General features: G+C 38.5%; 1 protein-coding gene across 1 annotated transcript in view; it reads right to left on the bottom strand.

Moving 5' to 3' along the window:
- The window catches only part of GDPD4 (glycerophosphodiester phosphodiesterase domain containing 4), a 137,097-nt gene that overhangs the window by 82,387 nt on the left and 28,206 nt on the right, over nucleotides 1–26,504 (bottom strand). The window contains exons 3-8 of the mRNA XM_066249654.1: nucleotides 26,037–26,130; nucleotides 23,303–23,362; nucleotides 2,283–2,381; nucleotides 2,119–2,212; nucleotides 1,199–1,276; nucleotides 231–376 (exon numbers count right to left, since the gene is read on the bottom strand). Coding sequence (XP_066105751.1) covers nucleotides 231–376; nucleotides 1,199–1,276; nucleotides 2,119–2,212; nucleotides 2,283–2,381; nucleotides 23,303–23,362; nucleotides 26,037–26,130 — 571 coding nt within the window. The remainder of the gene's footprint in view (nucleotides 1–230; nucleotides 377–1,198; nucleotides 1,277–2,118; nucleotides 2,213–2,282; nucleotides 2,382–23,302; nucleotides 23,363–26,036; nucleotides 26,131–26,504) is intronic.

Below are 26,504 nucleotides of genomic sequence, written 5' to 3'. Positions count from 1 at the left end.
TATGAGTCTGAGACTCTACTCATCTGAAGCAATGTCAGTGGGCACAGTAGAAAAATTGACTGAGAGTTGACCTGGGTTCAAGTCCAACCTCTACAATTAACTCTTTATTCTTCTCATGTAAAGCCAACCCTTTTACCTCCCAAAGATTCCTGTGGTTCTGAAGATCTCTTTTCTCATCCATAAACCCATTCACACCTGTACTCACACATGCCCATTATGCTAACACCTACCATAGGTGCACCTCGGTGTCCAAAAATGACCGGCTTGGGTGCCAATTTATCCTTCTCCATAAGGCAGGGAGAATACATCCCAAACGGCATCACAAACAGACATATAAGGATGAGGAAAAAAGGCAATCCAATAGCCACTTGTACAGCTGAAAAGTGTGAAGAGTGGAGAGTGAGAAAAAAAGATAAAGAAGAGCAGAGACCCAACCGCAGCAAGTAACTATGCCAAAGCAGCAGGGAGTCAATACCCAGTGTGGACTGCCAGACTCACTCTCTATTTCTGTCACAGCCCTGTTTATTTTTACTGATTTGAAAGTGCAGGGCTATCCAAATGTACGCATTATTATTAAGGCAATAGTTTTCAACGAAAAATTTACAGGAAATGAATTGCACAGAGGTGGGAAGGAAAGGAAGGAGAGGGCATGTTAAGGAATAATTCTCAAGAGTAGGAGTAGAATGGCTGGTGCTGAGAAAGCCCTGAAGCCTGTGAGACCAGCCTAAAATGCCCCTATACATAAGAAGGCAGTGCAGTACAGTGAAGGGGCGCTGGCTGACAGAAATATGAGTCCAAAACCAGACTACCACCATCTAACTGTGGGTCTAAAAATACACTGCTTAACCTCTCTGGGTCTCCATTTTCTTCATCCTGAAAAATGGGGCTATCTGGCTGCTAACATCTATTAAAATCTACCTAATAGAGTTTTATGGCTGTGTTTACTCATTATAGATACTCAGTATGTATAAGGTATTTGCTTCTCTCTCTCTCTCTCTCTCTCTCTCTCTCTCTCTCACACACACACACACACACACACACACACACACACACACACACAGTTTGGCCACAATACCTCTTATCACTGGCCATCCCCAACACTTATGATTGTAGACCTCTGAGGATTTTACCCATTTGTACATTTTTAAGTTACCACCTATACTTCAGTCACTTTCAAATCTCTTTCTCTAGCTCTAACCTCTCAGCTTTGTGACTCTATCACATCTCCGGCTTCTCTTTCTCTTATGTTGTATAATCTTGTCTCTTCTGTATCTAGCTAAAATTTCAGAAATGAAAAAGAAAAGAGTTCATTATTGTCCCCTTTAAGCTCTTCTCCCAAAACATTTCCTACCAACCACCCTCCACATACACACATACACACAGGTACAAACACATGATGGCAACACTACCAATCCAGTAGTTTTGTATCTATCTGCACCCAAGTCAGGAAGCACACACTCCTTGTTTAACCAACAGTAAAAAGAGATACATAAGATCCTACTGGCATCTCAGGAAGAGTGGTGAGAGATAACTCCATTCTCAAAACAATTTAATGTACAGCTCTGATTCTCTTTTGTCTTCATAATATTAGGCCAAAGAATGGAAAGGAAGCCAGTGGCAGAGGGAGACATTTCTGCTTCTGCTCTAAGTACCGGGTATGATGGACCCCCAGGGGCCTTCTTCGTTTTGCTAGAATGCAACCAGGGACATATGGACCTAGTATAAGTTCACTAGTTAAACTAGTAATGTTTGAATACGATCTAAAAGAACTGTGACTAGCACCACCATTCTATCGAATAAAATTAAAATGTTCTCAAACCCTCCTCTCCACAAACCCGTTCCATTTTCAGACAGTCAGTGTGTAACAACATGGAGACAATTCTTACCTTCCTAGAAAGAGAACTGCTCTTTAGAAGAAGGCCTGTTTGGTCAGGAAAACGTTCTGACAGGCCACATGAGGTTATGAGTTTGACCTCAAGGAGAATGCCTCAGTAATCAGCTAAATGAATTTCAAAGGGTCATAATGGTAGCTATCTACCAAGTTCGTGTTTTGCTGAGTAGGTATGCAATGCTAAAGCCAGATCTGGAAAAAAATCAGGCTCCACCCAAATGACATACCTTCTAGTTCCAAACTGACCAAGTAGGAGGCCAAAGGCCAGGAAGGAAGAACCATCACAGTTATGCAGCTCAGGTGTATGTAGGGAGCAAAGACCTGGGAGAAAGCCAAAAGTCAGGCTGACCACACTAGACAAACAGTGCTAGAACTACAGGATGATGCTTACCCTCAGTGAGAGCCCGAATGTCAGCCACCTGTCATTCCAGTAAATGCATAAAACTGATAGAAAAAATATGCATGTTCCAATCACTAGCAGAGTCAGGATCTGGAGAACAAACAAACAAGTAAAATCCCCTGACTTCCAGGCACTAGGCTTGAATCAGAACTGACCTTGGGAATTGTGCGCGTGTCCCCACTAAGTCAGGGACCTCATTTCTTCATCCTTTTAATCTTATCATCCTACAAACCCCAATATTGGATGGATCTGATCATTTACCTTCTTTGCTCCCAAGTCTTTGTTGTATAGCATGGTCGCCAAAAAAAAACTACACAGCTTCGTGGGCTGATGCCTTTACTAATTGTCATTGCCAGCCTCAGCTGGGCCCTCAGCTTGGCCTAACATCTCTCACTCAGTTTCAACATGGACCATTACAAATATTCACTACTTTTTTTATTCAATACAATCACAAGTAAAGAATATTTTGGAATTACCTTTTCAATGTATATTTTTTCCAACAGATTGTAAGCTTCATGAGATCAAGGAAAATATTTATAATTACATCCTCACTGCCTGGCATAATGTAGGCACATAGTAAGCGATCAATACTTTTTGAGAAGATGAAAAGAATCTACTACCCCAGAACACTATAAATAGTACTTCATAAAGAACATTGACACTAAGGAGACATAACTTTAATTTCTTCCCCTTGAAATATGTAGTCTTTTTATATCTGTCCTACCTGTAGAGTGCTTAGTTTCTTCCTTTCCATAATCTGTATATCTATTAAAGTAACTGAAATAATAATTAAGCCTTCTGACAAAATAACTCCAAGCCTTGCTGGCATTAATGGTTAATATAACAAAATACAGAGGTTGAAAAAAGTAGGTTTACAGTTGTGGGATGCAAAACACAGTTAATACAGCTATTGTAATAATTATAACTTACTTTTATGTCCTTTTCCTTACAAACAACTGTAACTTACTTTGGTCCACCTCTGTATTTAAGAAATATTTTTAATCTTTAAAAAACTCTTCCAGAGAATAGAAAGATATAATTAGGATTATTGCATCAATGTACATAGATAGAATCATGTGTTTTTTATCCTTCCTTTGGTTTTTGTAGTGTATCATGTTTATTGATTTGCACTGTTATGCCAGCCTTGCATCTCAGGAATAAATCCCACTTGATCACAGAATATGATTTTTGTAACATATTGCTAGATCCAGTTTGCTAATATTTTCTTGAGAATTTTTAGCATCTATATTCATCAGGAATATTAGCTTATAATTTTCTTTCTTTGTAGTGTCTTTTTCTGGTTTTGAATTAGGACAATGCTGGCCTCATAGAGTAAGCTTGGTAGTCTTTCCTCCTTTTAAATTTTCTGGAATAACTTGAGGATAAATGTTAGTTCTTCTTTGAGTATTTGGTAAAATTCTCCATTGAAGCCATTTGATCAAGATTTGCTTTACATACTTAGATGTTCCTTTGTTAGGTACATGGATATTTACAAGAGTATATCCTCTTGTTGGACTACTCCCTTTATCATTATGTAGAGTCCTTCTTTTTCTCTTATTATAGCCTTTGTTTTAGTCTATTTTGTGAGATGTAGGTATCGCTACCCCAGCTTTCTTTCATTTCTGTTTGCATGAAATATCTTTGTCAATACCTTTATTTTTTTTTCCTGAATCAAGGATAGTTCTATTTTTAATTTTTTGAGAAAAAACCATACTTTCTTCCATAATGGTTGCAATAATTTACATTCTCAGTGGAAGTGAATCAGGGTTCTTATTTCTTATAGCCTCTCCAATACTTGTTATTACTTGTCTTGATAATAGCCAATCTAACAAGAGTAAGGTGATATCACATTGAAGTTGCATTTCACCAACAGCTAGTGAAAAAGAACACCTTTTCATGAATATTGTTGACCATTTGTATGTCCTCTTGGCAGACATGTCTGTTCAGGGGCTCTCTCTATTTTTTTTTAACATTTTTTAAAATTAATTTTAATGGGGTGATATTGATAAATCAGGGTAAATATGTTCAGAGAAAACATCTCCAGATTATTTTGACATTTGATTATGTTGCACACCCCTCACCCAAAGTCAAATTGTCTTCCAAAACCTTCTATCTGGCTTTATTTGTGCCTCTCCCCTCCCCCCACTTCATCCCTCTCCTTCCTTCCCCCTTCCCCCCACCATGGTTACCATCACACTCTTGTCCATGTCTCTAAGTCTCATTTTTATGTCCCATCTATGTATGGAATCATACAGTTCTTAGTTTTTTCTGATTTACTTATTTCACTCCATATAATGTTACCAAGGTCCATGCATGTTATTGTAAATGAAATGATGTCATCATTTCTTATGGCTGAATAGTATTCCATAGTATATATCAGGGGTCCCCAAACTACAGCCTGCGGGCCACATGCAGACACCTGAGGCCATTTATCCGATTCCCGCCCCAATTCTGGAAGGGGCACCTCTTTCATTGATCGTCAGTGAGAGGAGCATAGTTTCCATTGAAATACTGGTCAGTTTGTTGATTTAAATTTACTTGTTCTTTATTTTTAATATTGTATTTGTTCCCATTTTGTTTTTTTACTTTAAAATACGATATGTGCGGTTGGTTCAGTGGTAGAGTATTAGCCTGGCGTGTGGGAGTCCTGGGTTCGATTCCCGGCCAGGGCACACAGCAGAAGCACCCATCTGCTTTTCCACACCTCCCCCTCTCCTTCCTCTCTGTCTCTCTCTTCCCCTACCACAGCCAAGGCTCCATTGGAGCCAAGTTGGCCCGGGCGCTGGGGATGGCTCTGTGGCCTCTGACTCAGGGGCTAGAATGACACTGGTTGCAGGAGAGCGTCGCCCCAGATGGGCAGAGCATCGCCCCCTGGTGGGCATGCCAGGTGGATCCCGGTCGGGAGCATGCGAGAGTCTGTTTGATTGCCTCCCCATTTCTAACTTCAGAAAAATACAAAAAAATAAAATAAAATAAAATAAAATATGTGCAGTATGCATAGGGATTTGTTCATAGTTTTTTTTATAGTCTGGCCCTCCAATGGTCTGAGGGACAGTGAACTGGCCCCCTGTGTAAAAAGTTTGGGGACCCCTGGTATATATGTACCAAAGCTTTTTAATCCATTCATCCACTGACAAACACTTGGGCTATTTTCAGATCTTCTCTATTGTGAACAATGCTGCCATAAACATGGGGGTGCATTTCTTCTTTTGAAACAGTGCTATGGTGTTCTTGGGGTATATTCCTAAAAGTGGGATAGCTGGGTCAAAAGGCAGTTCGATTTTTAATTTTTTGAGGAATCTCCATGCTGTTTTCCACAGTAGCTGCACCAGTCTGCATTTCCACCAGCAGTGCAGGAGAGTTCCCTTTTCTTCATATCCTCGCCAGCACTTATTCTGTGTCGTTTTGTTGATGAGCACCATTCTGACTGGTGTGAGGTGATATCTCATTGTGGTTTTAATTTGCATTTCTCAAATGATTAGTAATGTTGAGCATTTTTTCATATGCCTATTGGCCATCTGTATGTCCTCTTTGGAGAAGTGTCTATTCATTTCTTTCGCCCATTTTAATTGGATTGTTTCTTTTCCTGGTGTTGAGTTTTACAAGTTCTTTATACATTCTGGTTATCAACCCCTTATCAAACGTATTGTCAAATATGTTCTCCCATTGCGTAGTTTGTCTTTTTATTCTGTTCTTATTGCCTTTAGCTGTGAAGAAGCTTTTTAGTTTGATATAGTCCCATTTGTTTATCCTGTCTTTTATTTCACTACCCAGTGGAGATAAATCAGCAAATATATTGCTGAGAGAGATGTTGGAGAGTTTACTGCCTATGTTTTCTTCTAAGATGCTTATGGTTTCTTGACTTAGATTTAAGTCTTTCACATCCATTTTGAGTTTATTTTTGTGAATGGTGTAAGTTGGTGGTCTAGTTTCATTTTTTTTGCAGGTAGATGTCCAATTTTCCCAACACCATTTATTAAAGAGGCTGTCTTTACTCCATTGTATGCTCTTACCTCCTTTGTCAAATATCAGTTGTCCATAAAGGTGTGGGTTTATTTGTGGGTTCTCTGTTCTGTGCCATTGATCTATATGCCTATTCTTATGCCAGTACCAGGCTGTTTTGAGTACAATGGCCTTGTAGTATAACTTGATATCAGGAAGTGTGATGCCTCCAGTTTTATTCTTCCTTTTCAAGATTGCTGAGACTATTTGTGTTCATTTTTGGTTCCATATAAATTTTTGACATATGTTTTCTATATCTTTGAAGTATGTCATTGGTATTTTAATTGGTATTGCACTGAATTTATAAATTGCTTTGGGTAATATAGACATTTTAATGATGTTTATTCTTCCTAACCATGAGCATGGTATATGCTTCCATTTGTTTGTATCTTCCTTGATTTCTTTTATCAATGTTTTATAATTTTCCAAGTACAAATCTTTAATCTCCTTATTAAATTTACTTCTAAGTACTTTATATTTTGGTTGCAATAGTGAAGGGGATTGTTCCCTTAATTTCTCTTTCAGACAGTTCATTATTGGTGTATAAAAATGCCTCTGATTTCTGAGTATTAATTTTATATCCTGCCACCTTGCTGAATTCATTTATCAGGTCCAGTAGTTTTTTTGAGACTTTAGGGTTTTCTATATACAATATCATATCATCTGCAAATAATGATAGTTTTACTTCTTCTTTTCCAATTTGAATGCCTTTTATTTCTTCTTCTTGTCTGATTGCTGTGGCTAGGACTTCCAGGACTATGTTGAATAAAAGTGGTGAAAGGGGGGCACCCCTGCTTTGTTCCTGATCTTAAAGGGATTGCTTTTAATTTTTGCCCATTGAGTATGATGTTGGCTGTGAATCTGTCATAGATGGCCTTTATCATGTTGAGGTATGTTCCTTGTATTCCCACTTTGCTGTGAGTTTTGATCATGAATGGGTGCTGGATTTTATCAAATGCTTTTTCCGCATCTATTGAAATTGTCATGTGCTTTATCTCCTTCTTTTTGTTTATGTGATGAATCACATTGATTGATTTGCAAATATTGTACCAGCCTTGCCTCCCCAGAATAAATCCCACTTGATCATGGTGTTTGATTTTTTTTCAAATATTGTTGGAATAGTTTGCTAATATTTTGTTGAGGATTTTAGCATCTATATTCATCAAGGGTATTGGCCTATAATTTTCTTTCTTTGTGTTGTCTTTGCCTGGTTTTGGAATCAGAATTATGCTCGCCTCATAAAAGGAGCTTGGAAGTCTTCCTTTCCCTTGAATTTTCTGAAATAGCTTGAGAAATATAGGAGTTAGTTCTTATTTGATATTTGGTAGAACTCACTTGGTAGAAGCCATCAGACCCAGGACTTTTCTTTGTTGGGAGTTTTTTGATAACTGTTTCGATCTCATTTGTTGTAATTGGTCTGTTTAGGTTTTCTGATTCTTCCAGATTGATTTTTGGAAGATTGTATGTTTCAAGGAATTTGTCCATTTCATCTAGGTTGTCTAGTTTTTTGGCATATAGTTCTTCGTAGTATTTTCTTACAATATTTTTTATTTCTTTTCTGTCAGTTGTTATTTCTCCACTCTCATTTCTAATTTTATTTATTTGAGTCCTCTCTCTTTTTTTCTTGGTGAGTCTAGTTAAAGGTTCATCTATCTTGTTTACCTTTTCAACAAACCAGCTCCTGGTTTCATTGATCCTCTGTTTTATTTCTTTAGCCTCTATGTGATTTATTTCTGCTCTGATCTTTATAATTTCTTTCCTTCTACTACATTTGGGCTTTACTTGCTGTTCTTTTTCTAGTTCTTTTAGATGCAGGGTTAAGTTGTTTATTTGAGCTTTTCTAGCTTCTTAAAGTGTGCCTATAGTGCTATAAACTTCCTTCTCAGTACTGCTTTTGCTGCATTCCATAAATTTTGAGTTGTTGTATGCTCATTATTATTTGTTTCTAGGATTTTTTAATTTTTTCTTTGATCTCCTTCTGAATCCATTCATTATTTAACAACCTGCTATTTAGTTTCCATGTGTTTGAGAATTTTTGAGTTTTTCTGTTGTTGTTGATTTCTAGTTTTATGCCATTGTGATCAGAGAAAGTGCTTGATATGATTTTAATCTTCTTAAAATTGTTGAGACCACTTTTGTGCCCTATCATGTGGTCTATCCTAGAGAATGTACCATGAGCATTTGAAAAGAATGTATATTCTGCTGCTTTAGGGTGAATAGTTCTGAAGATATCTATTAAATCCAGTTGATCTAGTGTGTCTTTTAAGTGTGCTGTTTCTTTGTTAATTTTCTTTCTTGAGGATCTATCTAATGATGTTAATGGGGTATTGAAATCCCCTACTATTATAGTATTGCTGTTGATCTCCCACTTTATATCCATCAAAGTCTGCTTTATATATTTAGGTGCTCCTATATTTGGTGCATAGATATTTATAATAGTTATATCTTCCTGTTGGATTGCTCCTTTTATCATTATGTAGTAACCTTCTTTATCTCTTACTATAGCCTTTGTTTTAAAGTCCATTTTTTCTGATATAAGTATTGTTACCCTAGCTTTTTTTTTCATTTCCATTTGCATGAAATATTTTTTTCATCCTTTTACCTTCAATCTATGTGCATCTTTTGTTTTAAGGTGTGCCTCTTGTAGACAGTATATGTACCAGTCCTGTTTTCTTATCCATGCAGCTACCCTATATCTTTTGATTGGATCATTTAATCCATTTACATTTAAGGCTATTATTGATATGTAGTTGTTTATTGTCATTTTATTCGTTAAAGCTGTATTCCTCTTTTGCTATGTTCTTTTCCCACTTTGATCTGTTTACAACAGGCCCCTTAACATTTCCTGTAGTATTGGTTTGGTTGTAATGAATTCCTTGAACTTTTTTTTGTCTGGGAAGCTGTTTATTTCTCCTTCAATTTTAAATGATAGCCTTGCTGGATAAAGTAGTCTTGGTTGTAGGTTCTTGTTCTGCATTACTTTGAATATTTCTTGCCATTCCCTTCTAGCCTCCAGTGTTTCTGTTGAAAAGTCAGATTTCTTCCTTATGTGGGCTCCTTTGTAGGTGATAGCCTTTTTTTCTCTAGCAGCTTTTAATATTTTCTCTTCATCACTTAGCTTTGGTATTTTAATTATGATGTGTCTTGGTGTAGATTTCTTTGGGTTTCTCTTTAATGGAGTTCTCTGTGCTTCTTGAACTTATGAGACTTTTTCCTGCATTAATTTAGGGAAGTTTTCAGCTATGATATGATTGAACAAAGTCTCTATCCCTTGTTCTTTCTCTCCTTCTTCAGGAACCCCTATGATGCAAATGTTATTTCTCTTCATGTTGTCACAGAGCTCTCTTAGAGGTTCCTCAGACTTTTGAGTCTCTTTTCTTTTTTCTGCTCTGCTTCCATGCCTTCATTCAACTTGTCCTCCAACTCACTGATTCTATCCTCAGCTTCATCCATCCTGTTTTTAATTTCTTCCATTGTGTCCTTCATTTCTGATATTGTATTTGTCATCTCCAACTGACTCTTTTTAAATATTTCAATGTCCTTTTTTATACTTGCTATTTCTTCATTTAGGTTTTCATAATGACCATTTATTGTTGTTCTAAGATCACTAAGCATCCTTACAATTATTATTTTAAACTCTGCAATAGGAAGTTTGGTTGTTTCCATATCACTCAGTTCATTTCCTGGAGGTTTCTCTTGTGGTTTCATTTGGATTGCACTTCTCTGTCTTCTCATTATGTCTGTGTGTTTGGGTTTATTGTGTGTAAAGCTAGTTGAGTCTAGGTTTGGTGTTGTCTGCCTCCAGTTTTCAGTTGTCCATACTTTATTTATTTATTTATTTATTTATTTATTTATTTATTTATTTATGATAGAGACTGGCAGACAGGAAGGAAGAGAGATGAAAAGCATCAATTCTTCATTGCAGCACCTTAGTTGTTCACTGATTGCTTTCTAATATGTGCCTTGACCCGGGGCTACAGCAGACCGAGTGACCCCTTGCTCAAGCCAGTGACCTTAGGCTCAGGTTGGTGAGCCTTGCTCAAACCTGATGAGCCTGCACTCAAGCTGGCGTCCTTGGGGTTTTGCACCTGGGTTCTCTGCTTCCCAGTCTGATGCTCTATCCACTGAGCCACTGCATGGTCAGGCCATGCCTTTACTTTTAGTTTGTATTTTTCATTCTGAGGTATATCTCCTGTAGACACTGTATATATAGGTTTTGCTTTCTTATTCATTCAGCTACCCTATGTCTTTTTATTGGAGCACTTAAACCACTTACATTTAAAGTAATAATTGGTAAGTATATACTTATTGCTATTTTATTCTTTTAACCCTCTTCCTCCTGCTCCTCTTCCTTCTCCCTCTCTTCCTCTTCTGCTTTTTAAAGTAGACCTGTTAACATTTCTTGTAATACTGGTATGGTGGTAACAACTCTTTAGCTTTTTCTTGTCTGGGATGCTTTTTATTTCTCCTTCAATTTTAAAAGATAGCCTTCCTGGTTTGAACAGCCTTGGTTGTAGGTCCTTGGTTTTCATCACTTTGAATTTTTCATGCCAATCCTATCTGGCCTGCAAAGTTTCTGTTGAGAAATCAGCTGATAGTCTTATGGCAGCTCCCTTGTAGGTAACTTTCTTTTGTGGCTTTTAAAATTCTCTCCTTCTCTTTAACCTTTGTCATTTTAATTATGCAGCTGATTTCTAAACATTTATTTTTTAATATGTGTCTTGGTGTAAACCTCTTTGGGTGCATCTTGTTTGGGACTCTCTGTACTTCCTGAACTTGTGTGTCTTTTTCCTTTATCAGGTTTTCAAAATTTTTAGTCATCTCTTCAAATAGGTACTCAATCCCTTGCTCTCTTTCTTCTCCTTCTGGAACCCCTATGACTCTAATGTTGGTATGGTTTTTGTGGTCCCAAATGTCCCTTAAACTAGTCTCCATTTTAAATAATTTTTTCTTTTTGCTGCTCTGATTGCATGTTCTTTTCTATCTTGTCTTCCAACACGCTGATTTACTCCTCTGCTTCATCGAATTACTATTTATTCCTTTCATTATATTCTTGATGTCAGATATTGTATTCTTCATTTTGAGCGGTCCTTTTTTTAAGGTTTCTATGTCATTTTTCATGCTGCTGTAGTTTTCACTAAGTTTCTTGAGCATCCTTATTACCCTTACTTTGAACTTGGTATCTGATAAATTGCTCACCACCATTTCATTTAGCTCTTTTCCTGGTGATTTCTTCTGTTCTTTCAATTGGGGCCTATTACTTTGTCTCCCTATTTTGACTGCCTATTTGTGTTTGTTTCTATGTATTAGATAGATCTGCTATGACTCCTAATTTTGTGGGGTGGTCTTATGTAGTAGGTGTCCTGTGGGATCCAGTGGCACAGGCTATTTAATCACCTGCCCTGGATGCTCCAGGAATGTCCCTTCTTGGGTTATGGGGGTTTTCCTGTTATAATTAAGTCTTGGTTGCTATTGGCCCATTCATGCATGGGATTGACCCTCAGGCTGGAATTTGCCTCAGCTGGATTTGGTGCCTGCTGAGCTCTACCTTTGGATATGCTGCTTGTTAAGTTTATTGATTCTTGCACTAATGCTGAATTTGACCACAGAGTGTATTGGTTCTGGGCCTCTTGGGAGAGACTCTGGTGCTGCCAAATGTCAGACACTGTCTGTGGCAGGCCCTGGGCAACCTGTTTGGAGCTACAAGTGATAAACATATTTTAAGGCTGCCTCTGGAGGGCTTGGTTATGTGTGGAAAGAACATAACTGCACACCAAGGCCCTCTTTTACTGGCATCCAGCTCAGGGGCAGGTCAGCAAAAGTCCCAAGGCACCCTGAGATCTGCCTCCAGCTGCCTCTGCCTGCTGGCTGTGTGTTAGGCTCAGTCACTGAAAAAGCCTCTGGTGGAGATGGAGGATGGGACTAATGGATTTCCCTTGAGGGGGAAGTGCCAGTCAGGCTTCAGAGAAGGTGGTGGGTATGGCCCTGCTCCAGAGCCACAGAACTGAGTCTGTACCAGGTTTTGCCTCAATCTTGGCAAGGCAGAGCCACTAGGAATTGGGCGGATGGTGCCTCCAGAGCCTGGAGCATGGGTCTTCCAGAATCCATGAAGGTAGTTCTATTGGATCTCCCATGAGGGAGAAGTACCATTCATGCTCATGGGAAAGTGGGGGGAGTGGCTCCCACCTCACAGCCAGACAACTCAGTCACCAATAACACTTGAGTCTAGCCAAACTTAAACCATGGACAAGGCAGCTGACTCCTCATCAGGGCCTAATCCTCTCAGGATGGGGTGAGAGGGAGTCCAGATGGTGAAGCAACTGCTTTTTTCCAGGCTGATGCCACAGGGGGGAGAGTGTTCAACCCAAAAAAAGATGGTGTCTGCTATACTGGAGAATGATTCAGCACAGGGATCCTGGTAGCTGTACCTCCAGCTCTCTCCCCAGAGTAACAAGCCCCAGATTCCTCTCACCACTCTAGTCTGCTCTGCCCTCCTTCACCAGAAACCAGGGGGAGTGCATGTGATAAAAATTTTGTGTTGGCCCTTTAAGATGTTTCCTTTGTCTCTGCAGATTTGCATCTCTTTCTGACTGACTGAAACACCACTGCTTTTCACAGCCATATGTTATCCAAGTGCCTTTTCCAGGCACTGGTCCTCTGGGCCGAGTAGCTCAGCTTGGGGTTTAGGTCCCACATTACTTAGGGGAAACCCCCTGCAGTCAAAATACACCTCTGAACCCTCAGCCACCACCCATAAAAACCAGGCCAGTCTTTTTCTTGTTTCTGCTCTTCCTATCAGTCTCAACATGGCATCTTCTGTGAATCCTTGATTAAAGACTAATTTTCAGTTAGTCTTCAATTGATTACTTATGATCACTATTCTTAAATTTAGTTGTAATTCCAGTTTAATCCTGGGAGGAGGAGAGTGTAGCTTCCACCTACTCTGCCACCATCTTAGATGCTACCACCCCCTTCTCCTGCCCCAGGTAAAACATCTTCTTTGAAGAAATCTATCCTGTCAAATTCAGATACTCATAAAAAGTCCTATTTTCTCCTCCACTAAAATACATTCTGGTCTTAGACTTAAAATGTGTGGTGTCTTTCGAGCATATCATGTGGAAACACTGCTTCACAGAAGAAGCTTTGTGGTTATAGAGCATCTGTACCTTATATTCCATTAATTATCCAACTCCAGCCTGCCACATCTCCCACTATACAAATATTTGAATTCCAGGTTGCTTTACAATAAACAACTCTGGCATAATAGGTTATATCCTGCTATATATTTTGTAGATAAGGACTCACATTATGTTTGGTTAATAAGCATCTTTATATGTGTTTCCCAGGAAGTTGGGTTATCAATATGTTTACAAGGAGTTTTGATTGAGATCATTCTTTCTTCTTTGAACATCCTTAGGTGAAAGGGGAATAGGTTACAGGCTTGGTGCTAACCTTCACCTTTCAGATTTACTCAGAGTAAACTAAAATTAAAATAAGCCATACAGAATCTTCCTTGCCAACAGAAGCAGTCTCTCAAGTAAAAGCTTAGCATTTTGTTGGTTCAAAATTTATTGATATGAGTAAATCTATTAGAGCTTTTGAATTCATTGACCAGAATCCAGGTATTTATTTATTTATTTATTTATTTATTTATTTATTTATTTAGTGTTTTGGTTTTCTTTTTTTTAATTTTTAAATTTTATTTAGAAAATTAACTTTAACACAATGACATTGATCAATCAGAGTACATAGGTTTCAGGTAAACATTTCTATAGCATTTGAACTGTTGATTATGTTGTATACCCATCACCCAAAGTCAAATTATTGTCCATCACCTTATATTTGTCTCTCTTTATACCCTCGTCCCCCACATCTCCTTCCCCCTGGTAACCACTGCACTTTTATCTACATCCATGAGTCTCAGTTTTATATCCCACCTGTGTGTAAAATCATACAGTTCTTAGCTTTTTCTGATTTACTTATTTCACTCAGTATAATGTTCAAAAGGTCCATCCATGTTGTCATATATGTCACTGTATCATCATTTCTTATGTCTGAGTAGTAGTCCATTGTATATATGTATTATATCTTCTTTATCCAATCCTCTATTGAGGGACACTTTGATTGTTTCCATGTCTTGGCCACTGTGAATAATGCGGTGATGAACATGGGGGTGCATGTGTCTTTACATACCAATGTTTTTGAGTTTTGGCGGTTGATACCCAGTAGAAGGATTGCTGGGTCATATTGTAATTCTATTCTTAATTTTTTGAGGAATCACCATACTTTATTTCATAATGGTTGTACTACTTTACATTTCTACCAGCGGCAAATGAGCATTCCTTTTTCTCCACAGCCTCTCCAATACTTGTTATTACCTGTCTTGATGATAATAGTAAATCTAATAGGTGTGAAGTTTTGATTTGCATTTCTCGATTAGCTGGTGAAGATGAGCATCTTTTTTTTTTCATTTCTTTTTTTTTATTAAATTTAATGCAGTGACATTGATAAATCAGAGTACATATGTTGAGAGAAAATATCTCTAGATTATTTTGACATTTGTTTGTGCTGCATACCCCTCCCCCAAAGTTAAATTGTCTTCTGTCACCTTCTATCTGGTTTTCTTTGTGCCCCTCCCCTCCCCTAACCCCTCTCTCCTTCTTCACCCCATCCCCACTCCCCCAACCCCCCGCCCCTGTTGCCATCACATTCTTGTTCATGTCTCTGAGTCTCATTTTTATGTCCCTTCTATGTATGGATTCATCTTAGTTTTTTTCCTGCTTTACTTATTTCACTCCGTATAATGTTGTCAAGGTCCATCCATGTTATTGTAAATGATCCGATGTCATCATTTCTTATGGCTGAGTAGTATTCCATAGTATATATGTACCAAAGCTTTTTAATCCACTCGTCCTCTGACGGACACTTGGGCTGTTTCCAGATCTTCGCTATTGTGAACAATGCTGCCACAAACATGCGGGTGCATTTCTCCTTTTCGAGCCGTTCTATGGTGTCCTTGGGGTATATTCCTAAAAGTGGGATAGCTGGGTCAAAAGGCAGTTCGATTTTCAGTTTTTTGAGGAATCTCCATACTGTTTTCCACAGTGGCTGCACCAGTCTGCATTCCCACCAGCAGTGCAGGAGGGTTCCCTTTTCTCCACATCCTCGCCAGCACTTATTCTGTGTTGTTTTGTTGATAAGCGCCATTCTGACTGGTGTGAGGTGATATCTCATTGTGGTTTTAATTTGCATTTCTCTAATGATTAGTGATGTTGAGCATTTTTTCATATGCCTATTGGCCATCTGTATGTCCTCTTTGGAGAAGTGTCTATTCATCTCTTTTGCCCATTTTTGGATTGGGTTGTTTGTCTTCCTGGTGTTGAGTTTTACAAGTTCTTTATAAATTTTGGTTATTAACCCCTTATCAGACATATTATCAAATATGTTCTCCCATTGTGTAGTTTGTCTTTTTATTCTGTTCCTGTTGTCTTTAGCTGTGCAAAAGCTTTTTAGTTTGATATAGTCCCATTTGTTTATCCTGTCTTTTATTTCACTTCCCTGTGGAGATAAATCAGCAAATATATTGCTCCGAGAGATGTCGGAGAGCTTACTGCCTATGTTTTCTTCTAAGATGCTTATGGTTTCATGGCCGACATTTAAGTCTTTTATCCATTTTGAGTTTATTTTTGTGAGTGGTGTAAGCTGGTGTTCTAGTTTCATTTTTTTGCAGGTAGCTGTCCAATTTTCCCAACACCATTTGTTAAAGAGGCTGTCTTTACTCCATTGTATTTCCTTACCTCCTTAGTCAAATATCAGTTGTCCATAGAAATGTGGGTTTATTTCTGGGTTCTCTGTTCTGTTCCATTGATCTATATGCCTGTTCTTATGCCAGTACCAGGCTGTTTTGAGTACAATGGCCTTGTAGTATAACTTGATATCAGGAAGTGTGATACCTCCCACTTTATTCTTCTTTTTTAAGATTGCTGAGGCTATTCGTGTCCTCTTGTTTCCATATAAATTTTTGGAATATGTGTTCTATATCTTTGAAGTATGTCATTGGTATTTTAATTGGTATTGCATTGAATTTATAGATTGCTTTGGGTAATATAGACATTTTAATGATGTTTATTCTTCCTAACCATGAGCATGGAATATGCTTCCACTTGTTTGTATCTTCCTTGATTTCTTTTATCAATGCTTTGTAATTTTCCGAGTACAAGTCTTTAGTTTCCTTGGTTAAGTTTATTCCTAGGTACTTTATTTTTTTGGTTGTAATTGTGAAGGGGATTGTTTCCTTAATTTCTCTGACTGTTCATTGTTGGTGTATAAAAATGCTTCTGATTTCTGAGTATTGATTTTATATCCTGCCACTTTGCTGAATTTATTTATCAGGTCCAGTAGTTTTTTGACTGAGACTTTAGGGTTTTCTATATACAGTATCATATCATCTGCAAATAATGATAGTTTTACTTCTTCTTTTCCAACTTGGATGCCTTTTATTTCTTCTTCTTGTCTGATTGTGGCTAGGACTTCCAGGACTATGTTAAATAAGAGTGGTGAAAGGGGGCACCCCTGCCTTGTTCCTGATCTTAAGGGGATTGCTTTTAATTTTTGCCCATTGAGTATGATGTTGGCTGTGGGTTTCTCATAGATGGCTTTTATCACATTGAGATATGTTCCCTGTATTCCCACTTTGCTGAGAGTTTTGATCATGAATGGGTGCTGGATTTTATCAAATGCTTTTTCTGCATCTATTGAAATTATCATATGGTTTTTCTCCTTCTTTTTGTTTATGTAATGAATCACATTGATTGATTTATGAATATTGTACCAGCCTTGCCTCCCCAGAATAAATCCCACTTGATCATGGTGTTTGATTTTTTCCATATATTGTTGGATCCGGTTTGCTAATATTTTGTTGAGGATTTTAGCATCTATATTCATCAAGGATATTGGCCTATAATTTTCTTTCTTTGTGTTGTCTTTGCCTGGTTTTGGAATCAGAATTATGCTCGCCTCATAAAAGGAGCTTGGAAGTCTTCCTTCCTCTTGAATTTTTTGAAATAGTTTGAGAAGGATAGGAGTTAGTTCTTCTTTGAATATTTGGTAGAATTCCGTTATGAAGCCATCGGGTCCCGGACTTTTCTTTGTTGGGAGTTTTTTGATAACTGTTTCGATCTCATTTGTTGTAATTGGTCTGTTTAGGTTTTCTGATTCTTCCAGATTGATTTTTGGAAGAATGTATGTTTCAAGGAATTTGTCCATTTCATCTAGGTTGTCTAGTTTTTTGGCATACAGTTCTTCATAGTATTTTCTTACAATATTTTGTATTTCTGTTGTGTCAGTTATTTCTCCTCTCTCATTTCTAATTTTATTTATTTGAGTCCTCTCTCTCTTTTTCTTGGTGAGTCTACTTAAAGGTCCATCAATCTTGTTTACCTTTTCAAAGAACCAGCTCCTAGTTTCATTGATCCTCTGTATTGTTTCTTTAGCCTCTATGTCATTTATTTCTGCTCTGATTTTTATTATTTCCTTCCTTCTACTACATTTGGGCTTTACTTGCTGTTCTTTTTCTAATTCTTTTAGATGCAGGATTAAGTTGTTTATTTGAGCTTTTTCTAGCTTCTGCAAGTGTTCTTGTAGTGCTATGAACTTCCCTCTCAGCACTGCTTTCACTGTGTCCCATAAATTTTGAGTTGTTGTATGCTCATTGTCATTTGTTTCTAGGAATTTTTTATTTCTTCTTTGATCTCATTCTTAATCCATTCATTATTTAACACTCTGCTATTTAGTTTCCATGTGTTTGAGAATTTTTGAGCTTTTCTGCTGTGATTCATTTCTAGTTTCATGCTGTTGTGGTAGGAGAAAGTGCTTGATATGATTTCCGTCTTCTTAAATTTGTTGAGACCACTTTTGTGCCCTAACATGTGGTCTATCCTAGAGAATGTACCATGAGCACTTGAAAAGAATGTATATTCTGCTGCTTTAGGGTGAAAGGTTCTGAAGATATCTATTAAATCGAGTTGATCTAGTGTTTCCAATAAGTCTGCTGTTTCTTTGTTAATTTTCTTTCTTGAGGATCTATCTAGTGATGTTAGTGGGGTATTGAAATCCCCTACTATTATAGTATTGCTATTGATCTCGCCCTTTAAATCCATCAAAGTCTGTTTTATATATTTGGGTGCTCCTATATTAGGTGCATAGATATTTATAATAGTTATATCTTCCTGTTGGATTACTCCCTTTATCATTATGTAGTGGCCTTCTTTATCTCTTACTATATCCTTTGTTTTTAAGTCCAATTTGTCTGATATAAGTATTGCTACCCCAGCTTTTTTTTCATTTCCGTTTGCATGAAATGTTTTTTTCCATCCTTTTACCTTCAATCTATGTGTGTCTTTTGTTCTAAGGTGTGTCTCTTGTAGACAGCATATGTATGGGTCCTGTTTTCTTATCCACACAGCTACCCTATGTCTTTTGATTGGATCATTTAATCCATTTACATTTAAGGTTATTATTGATATGTAGTTGTTTATTGCCATTTTCTTCTTTAAAGGTGTATTCCTTTTTTTGCTATATTCTTTTCCCACTTTGATCTGTTTACAACAGGCCCCTTAACATTTCCTGCAGCATTGGTTTGGTTGTAATGAATTCCTTGAGTTGTTTTTTGTCTGGGAAGCTTTTTATTTCTCCTTCGATTTTAAACGATAGCCTTGCTGGATAAAGTAGTCTTGGTTGTAGGTTATTGTTCTGCATTACTTTGAATATTTCTTGCCATTCCCTTCTGGCCTCAAGTGTTTCTGTTGAGAAGTCAGATGTCATCCTTATGGGGGCTCCTTTGTAGGTGATAACTTTTTTTTCTCCTGCAGCTTTTAATATTTTCTCTTTATCGCTTAGCTTTGGTATTTTAATTATGATGTGTCTTGGTGTAGGTTTCTTTGGGTTTCTCTTTAATGGAGTCCTCTGTGCTTCTTGGATTTGTGAGAGTTTCTCTTGCATTAATTTAGGGAAGTTTTCAGTTATGATATGATTGAACAAAGTCTCTATCCCTTGTTCTTTTTCTTCTTCTTCAGGAACCCCTATGATGCGGATGTTATTTCTCTTCATGTTGTCACAGAGCTCTCTAAGAGTTTCCTCTGACTTTTTGAGTCTTTTTTCTTTCTTCTCTGCTTTCATGCCTTCATTCCAGTTGTCCTCTAACTCGCTGATTCGGTCCTCTGCTCTATCTGTCCTGTTTTTAATTCCTTCCATTGTGGTCTTTATTTCTGATATTGTATTTGTCGTCTCCAATTGATTCTTTTTTATACTTGCTATTTCTTTATTAAGGTTTTCAAACTGCCCCTCCATTGTTGTTCTAAGATCCCTAAGCATCCTTACAATCATTATTTTGAACTCCGCATCTGGAAGTTTGATTATTTCCATATCACTCAGTTCATCTCTCGAAGGTGTCTCTTGTGGTTTCATTTGGATTGCACTCCTTTGTCTTCTCATCCTCTTTTTTATTTTTTTATTTGTAGAGTTGGTTGAGTCTAGGTTTGGTGTTGTCTGCCTCCAGTTTTTAGTTGTGTTATTTCTATGTCTTCTTGGATTGGTATCAGCTGTTATCTGTAATCCACTTTTGGATTTGGGCAGCTTTGAAGTCTTGATTTGTTTGTTTTCTTAACAGGTGATAGTCTTGTTAACTGATCTCAGCAGGGGGCTTCCTTGAAACTGTAACCAGGAATGCTGTGGGTGTAACCTGAGAAGCTGAAGGTCTCTTCCACCAACTAATCTCACTGGGGGCAGGGTTTTTTCTCAGCTTCAGTAGGGGGAGGTGTATCTCAGATCTCCATGGAGACCTGAGTTACTACCCCTCCTCCCCACTTCTTGTTTTCAGCTGTGTCTTGTTGCGCTGATTGGAGCTGGATAGATGTCCAGAGATCTCTGATCCGGAAGCACTTCAGCTCTGTTTTGTGAAAGGTTCAGTCCCTCCCCCAGCTATGGCCGCCTCCAGCATGAATGAGTCAGCTTTTTTATTCCGTTTCTTGCATACCTTAGCCCCTCACAGTCTGTCCCTCTCCCTGTCCTTTTCACTTGGGAGATAAGCTGGTCTTTTCAACCCACCTTGCTCCCTGGTCGCCAGGTAAGTGGCTGTGATCAGTAGTTTCTGCTCTTTTTCCTCTGTGAAATCCTCTCTGGGCTCTCAGCCTCACCCTCCCCCCCTTCCGTTCCTGTAAGCAAAGGAGATTCAGGCACTCCTTACCAGGATTATTGTGGCTTCCTCTTTGCTCCTTGGTTTTTGAGAGCTGTTCTTGCAGTTCAGTGTTGGTTTTTCATGCTGATTTTTCCTAAATTGATTTGTATTCCAGTTTAGTGTGGAGAGCTGGGCGTCTGTGCGTCCGCCTACTCCGCTGCCATCTTGGAACTCAGAATCCAGGTATTTCTGACATTGAAGTGGTTCTAACTGTTTCTTTGGTTTTCTAAACCTTGGCTCAGCAGTGGCCTATGCTTAATGAAATTGGTGTTATATAAAAGAAAGTATGCAAAAATTTACTGAGAAAAGTTTGCTGGATTGGCATCACCCATGATAAGCTCATCTGATTGAGATCACTCCCTATCATGTTCTATGGGAGGTCTCAGAGAACACCAAAAAATACACTGGTAAGGAAGTGTCCGAATCCATGAAAAGCATTGCAGTGGCTCTCCTCTATGCCTGAATAAAGGCGAGAGATGCTGCCATTGAAACTGGCTTCCTGAATTCAAAGGCATTGATGAAAACCTTCTGTGGCAGACAATATGTAGCAACAGAGGCAAGGTAAGCATGATTTCAATAACAGGTATGGGAATGTGCTATGAAAATATGCAGTTAGGATAACAATTAGAGACAGTGAGGCACCTGACAAAAGGCCTGAGCAGATGAGAGTCCAGGGGCCTCTCTGACCCTGTACTGGAGACAGTATGTGCTGGAAACAGCAAAACAGCAGGTAAGATTCAGCAATAAAAAATTTTAGGCTCTCAGAACACAGATTAGAAGTCCACATGTTCCTTGCTCTTTATTTCACCCCCTGAAAACTTCTTCTTTATGCTTCCTTGAGTTATTTCTACTTGTTAATAAATATCTGAGTAAGTCTGGGGATGGGGCTTCAGTCCTTCGATCTGTTGACTGGGACTTTTGTCTACCCTTCACCTCTTGGTGCACTTCCTCTGGTCTCTGAGTAGTTTTTCTCATTTGTGACAAATAGGTATGAGCCTAGAATGTCACCAGAATGGCTTATCCCATAGGGATTCTTTGTAGTGACAAACTGATCATGGTGTCTCAACTCAAAAGCAGATAGTGATCACAAGAATCCAATTTTCTTCACTTCTCAATCTACATTCTTTCCCTATAAGACCTTATGACTTTAATTTCATCTGTTCTAATAACTCTTAAATCTAGATTTCCAGTTTATATATCTCATTATTGACTTAAAGGAAATTTAAGGAGACCACTCAAAGAGTGTGGCATGTTCCTGGATTTCAGGAAACACAAGAAAAGGTATCAAACTCATGCCTGAAACAGTCTATAAAAAAGCAAGAGGCTGTTAGTGGAGCTGCTCAAGCACATGATAGAGAAAAATAAGGGAGATATATTAGAAATGACGTGCATATCAAAGGTCACAGATGGTGGGTCAAAACCAAATATGCCTGCTTTCTGGGGATCAAATACAAATTCTGTGAGAGAAGCCATGCTGGTGTAATTTTAAATTTATTTATTTATTTTTTTAGAGAAGAGACAGAGAGAGAGAAGGGGGGAGGAGTTGGAAGCATCAACTCCCATATGTACCTTGACCAGGCAAGCCCAGGGTTTTGAACCAGTGACCTCAGCATTTCCAGGTCGACGCTTTATCCACTGCACCACCACAGGTCAGGCGCTGGTGTCATTTTAAATAGCTCATATGTAGGGACCTCACCAGACAAATTTCAGGAGGTATAGGAAGACAAGCATTGACTCCACCAAGAGAGTCGTAGTCAAGGTTCTCAGCAGAAGGATCTTTGCAAATACACAAAGAAGAAGCCCCTGGGATAAAGAGCCAACAACTGTGCATTTACCTGGTCCTGATGGATCAACCCCAAATGACGCTCTTGCCCTTCCTTGTGGGACTGTGCTCTTTTATTCCATCTCCTATTCCCCTGAGCCATCTCTTCTTTGGTGAAAAATAGGTAATAGGATCATCATGTTCTCTCCACCAGTGCAGGCTTCCACCAATAGGGGAAGGGGAAAGTCTTATAAAGTTGGAGGTTGGGTTATTACAATGAACTGATTTTTTGTGTGTGTATTTTTCTGAAGTTAGAAGTGGGAAGGCAGTCAGATAGGCTCCTGCATGCACCTGACTGGGATCCACCTGTCATGCCCACTAGGGGGCGAAGCTCGGCTCATCTGGGGCATTGCTCCACTGCAGCTGGAGCCATTCTAGCACCTGAGGTGGAGGCCATGGAGCCATCCTCAGCGCCTGGGCCAACTTTGCTCCAATGGAGCCTTGGCTGTGGGAGAGGAAGAGAGAGAGAGAGGAAGGAGGTGGGGAAGGTTGGAGAATCAGATAAACACTTTTGCTGTGTGCCCTGGTCTGGAATCGAACTCAGGACTTCCACACACCGAGCCAACACTCTTCTGCTGAGCCAACCAGCCAGGGCCTGAACTGAATTCTTAAATGACTGAAATGAGAATGTTCTTGTGACTACATAGGACTGGGAAAGTAATGGAGCTTGCCTAAGATCTTATTAGGATGGAAGAATAGAATTATAGAGTAAGTTTAATAAGGAATGGTAAGAAAAAATAAAGTTTGGGTTCAGATCCTTCCATAAATCAGTTACTGAAATTTCATTTAGTAAATCTATTAGAAATGTAATGATTTCAGTTAAAACAGAGTAAGTAGATCTCTTCTTTTAAAGGGGAACTCTGAAAAAAGTGCACCTCTATTCTGAACAGTAAGTGCCAAAGAGGTACATTCAGTCTTGGTCTAAGGTCTCCTATTAAGACTCAGCTGTCCTACCTTATGACACCAGTGCAGGTATGGTTTATATTCTTCCTTAATCAACAACAATCCAAGTACCTGAATAAGAAAAGAAGAAAAAGGGCATGATTTTGAAATCACCATCTTGTGGCCCACAGCACTGTTGTGTATTCAAATAACTCTCTCTACATTCGCTTCTTGCTATACCTGCACTTTTCAACCTCTGGGGGCTTGCCATGCTGTTCCTCTGCCTGAGAAGTGCTCCCTCCTCATGCCACTGACCTTCCAAAGCCAGTTCATATGTCACCTCCTATTTGTAACTTTTACCGGCACCCCAAGGAAGTACTTATTATTTTCTCTGGGATTTCATAACCACCACACAGCTATCCTTCCTGAGTACCCACCAATTTCTTTACCCTGTGATGGAACTTGTTCCTGGTATTACTTAGACTCATTTGTGAGAGAATAGAGGTCAGGGACCAGCCCTTCCCAAGGTCATTTAAAGGTTCTTATTCTTGAGGAACCAGTGTCGTCATTACAACTATTAACCACTGCTGTTAACACTGATATTTAGTGTTAGATTTGAATTTAAATGTTAGTTAGATTTGAATTTAAATCTAGCTAGGCATCAAGTCTTTGTGGAAATGCAACATAAAAACTTGAGTCCCCAGATGCTTAATGTACTACTAAAGTTGGAATATATGTGACACGTTTTATCAAAATAACTATTTCTTCACCATGGCCTACATAATACCATTTTATTTAATATTATTTTCATTTTCAATTGAAAGAAAAGAAAAGGAGACTCATAAGAATCATATGATATGATCAAGTTACAAAATAACCTAAAGATAAAACTGTAAATAGAACTCAGGTCTGTTTGTTCACTGTTGTTATTATTGTGTATATCCAAAAAGAGCTAGTGTAGAGTAGGACGTCTGTTAAAATATATGCCTCATTGGACAGTAGAGCTCATTCCCACCTTAGACGCTAACTACAGCATTTCATGTTTATTGTATATGAAAGCAGTACAATTCTGTGGCCAGAGTTGGCCCACAGGACATCATTCATCGGCATTTTCCCATTATGAAGAAAAGCGTCTAACTGGTTTCTCTGCCTATAGTCACCCTCCACACCACAACTTCTAGGATGATTTTCCTAAAATAAAAATCTGATCTGACTTATGCTAAATTTTTTAGACTTACTTTTCAGGCCTTTCAAAAGCTGTTGCAAGCTTATCTTTTTAGCCATGTTCCCCACTATTCTTCATTATGCCCTTTAGGCTGCCAGCACTAACCTCTCCCTCTTATTTTGCCACAGCCCATATTTTCCTATCTTGCCAACTCTATCATGATGTTCCCTCAGGCTGGAATGTTCTTCTTCATCCCCATATACTCTATACTCACATCCAAATCCAATATCCCTTCAAGATCCCACTCCAATGCCGACTATTCCAAGAAGCCTTACTTAAGCCTCTTGGCAGAAGTCATCTCTTCCTCTCAGAATCCCTACAGAACTTTATTGAGGTCTCTCTAATGACAATTATAATGTTCTGCTTGTGTTAGTTTTTTAATTCTTCTATGATTATGGTGCCCTACTCAATTCCAAACTCGTTGAATTAAGGGACTATAGTATGCTTACATTTCAGACCTATCTCTTTGAAGAGCCCTGCATGAAATCAGAAACTGCTTATGTTTTGTTGACCTCTGTATACTCAATACTTATCATTCACATCATGATCAATAAATTTTATTGAGAGAAAAAAATGAATTCAAATGGCAATTAATTTGCAGGCAACTGATTTTGTATCAAATAGTAAATCAGTGGGGACAAGAAATCATGAAGTCAGGGAAAGATGTGTATGTCCTACGTACAAATGAGAACTGAAAAACTCCCATTTCCTAAAAATTGTGAAACAATACATCAATCAGATTGATAATCTTAGAAACAGATCTGCTTCCTTAAATCAGACTGGCAATTAATACAATCTTTGAGTTATTTTAAAGAGACAGTGCTGCACCTGTGCTGCCCATCTCTCAAGGTTGAGGAGTGTTTTAAGGACAGGGAGGACTGAAACTAGACACTAACAAAGATTTTGTGATTTACATGGAGACCAGATAAGACTGGACTGAAACCAGACACTAAGAAATTGGACACTAATTAACATTTCAAAAGTATATTACAGAAAAAAGCAGGAAGCTCCCGCCCCTCTGCAGGACCAGACGGAACTGGTGGACACTAGCTGAGACGAGTTGAGCTCATCTGAGTCTGCTCAAAGAACTCTTGAAACTTCCACCTTTCTTTTCCACAAAACTCTGCCAGATTGGAAATTCTTTGTTCTTTCCTTTACCTCTGTCATATCCCTTACCCTATATGCCTAAATCTCAAAATTATCCAATCACAGGCTTCCAAGAATGAACTATTAACCCGATCCTTTAAAACTTGTCTCAGGCCTTTCCTCCAGGACACTGATTTGAGGCTTGCCTCCGGTCTCCTTGTGCAACTGCCTTACCTCACAATAAATTCTCTCTCTCTGCAAAAGACCGCTGCTTCTGTGTGGTATGATGCATCCTCTAATAGCACAGGACCATTTTTCTCCATCTATCTCTTGTGCCTAAAATTCAAGCAGCTGTTGTAAACCCCAACTCTGCTAAGACAAAAGTGACCTTGGCTTCTGAATGCTTCACAGCACCACTGGGCACCAAACCATTGACCGGAGCACCTCAAGAGGCTACTCAGGAAGGGAGTGGGTGAAATGGGGAACATTACTCACCAATAGCAACAAACTGTAAAAAGTCAGGAGAGCAAATAAAATCAGCAAAAGACGGGCCCAGAAGAACCAGTGTCCTGTAAGTAGATAAACAACCCTGCAAAAACATGTTTTAATCCTTAAAATATAGCAGAAATTAGTAGCATCTGTGGCAAAGATGGGGACAAGATTAAACTAGATAAGGCATATGAAAACTGAGGGAGATATGAAGGGAAGTATTTGGGGAACAGATCTGTGAAGAGCTTTGGGTATATTCTGTTAGGAGTTTTCACTTTGTCCTATAGGCAATGGGGTACTTTAATAAGGGTCATATAAGTGGTATGGTTTTTAAATGTGATTCAGAATATATAATAAAAATGTATGTCCTCTTTAGAAGCTATATAATAATACAGGAATTCTGAAACACCAAAAGAGAAAAAGTTCTACATAATTTACCACCTCAATAAAATGAATCCTCTCCATTTTGGCAGG

The sequence above is a fragment of the Saccopteryx bilineata genome, chromosome 1, assembly GCF_036850765.1.
Source record: "Saccopteryx bilineata isolate mSacBil1 chromosome 1, mSacBil1_pri_phased_curated, whole genome shotgun sequence".
In the NCBI taxonomy this organism is placed as follows: Eukaryota; Metazoa; Chordata; class Mammalia; order Chiroptera; family Emballonuridae; genus Saccopteryx; species Saccopteryx bilineata.
This window is presented reverse-complemented; position numbering and strand designations above follow the sequence as displayed.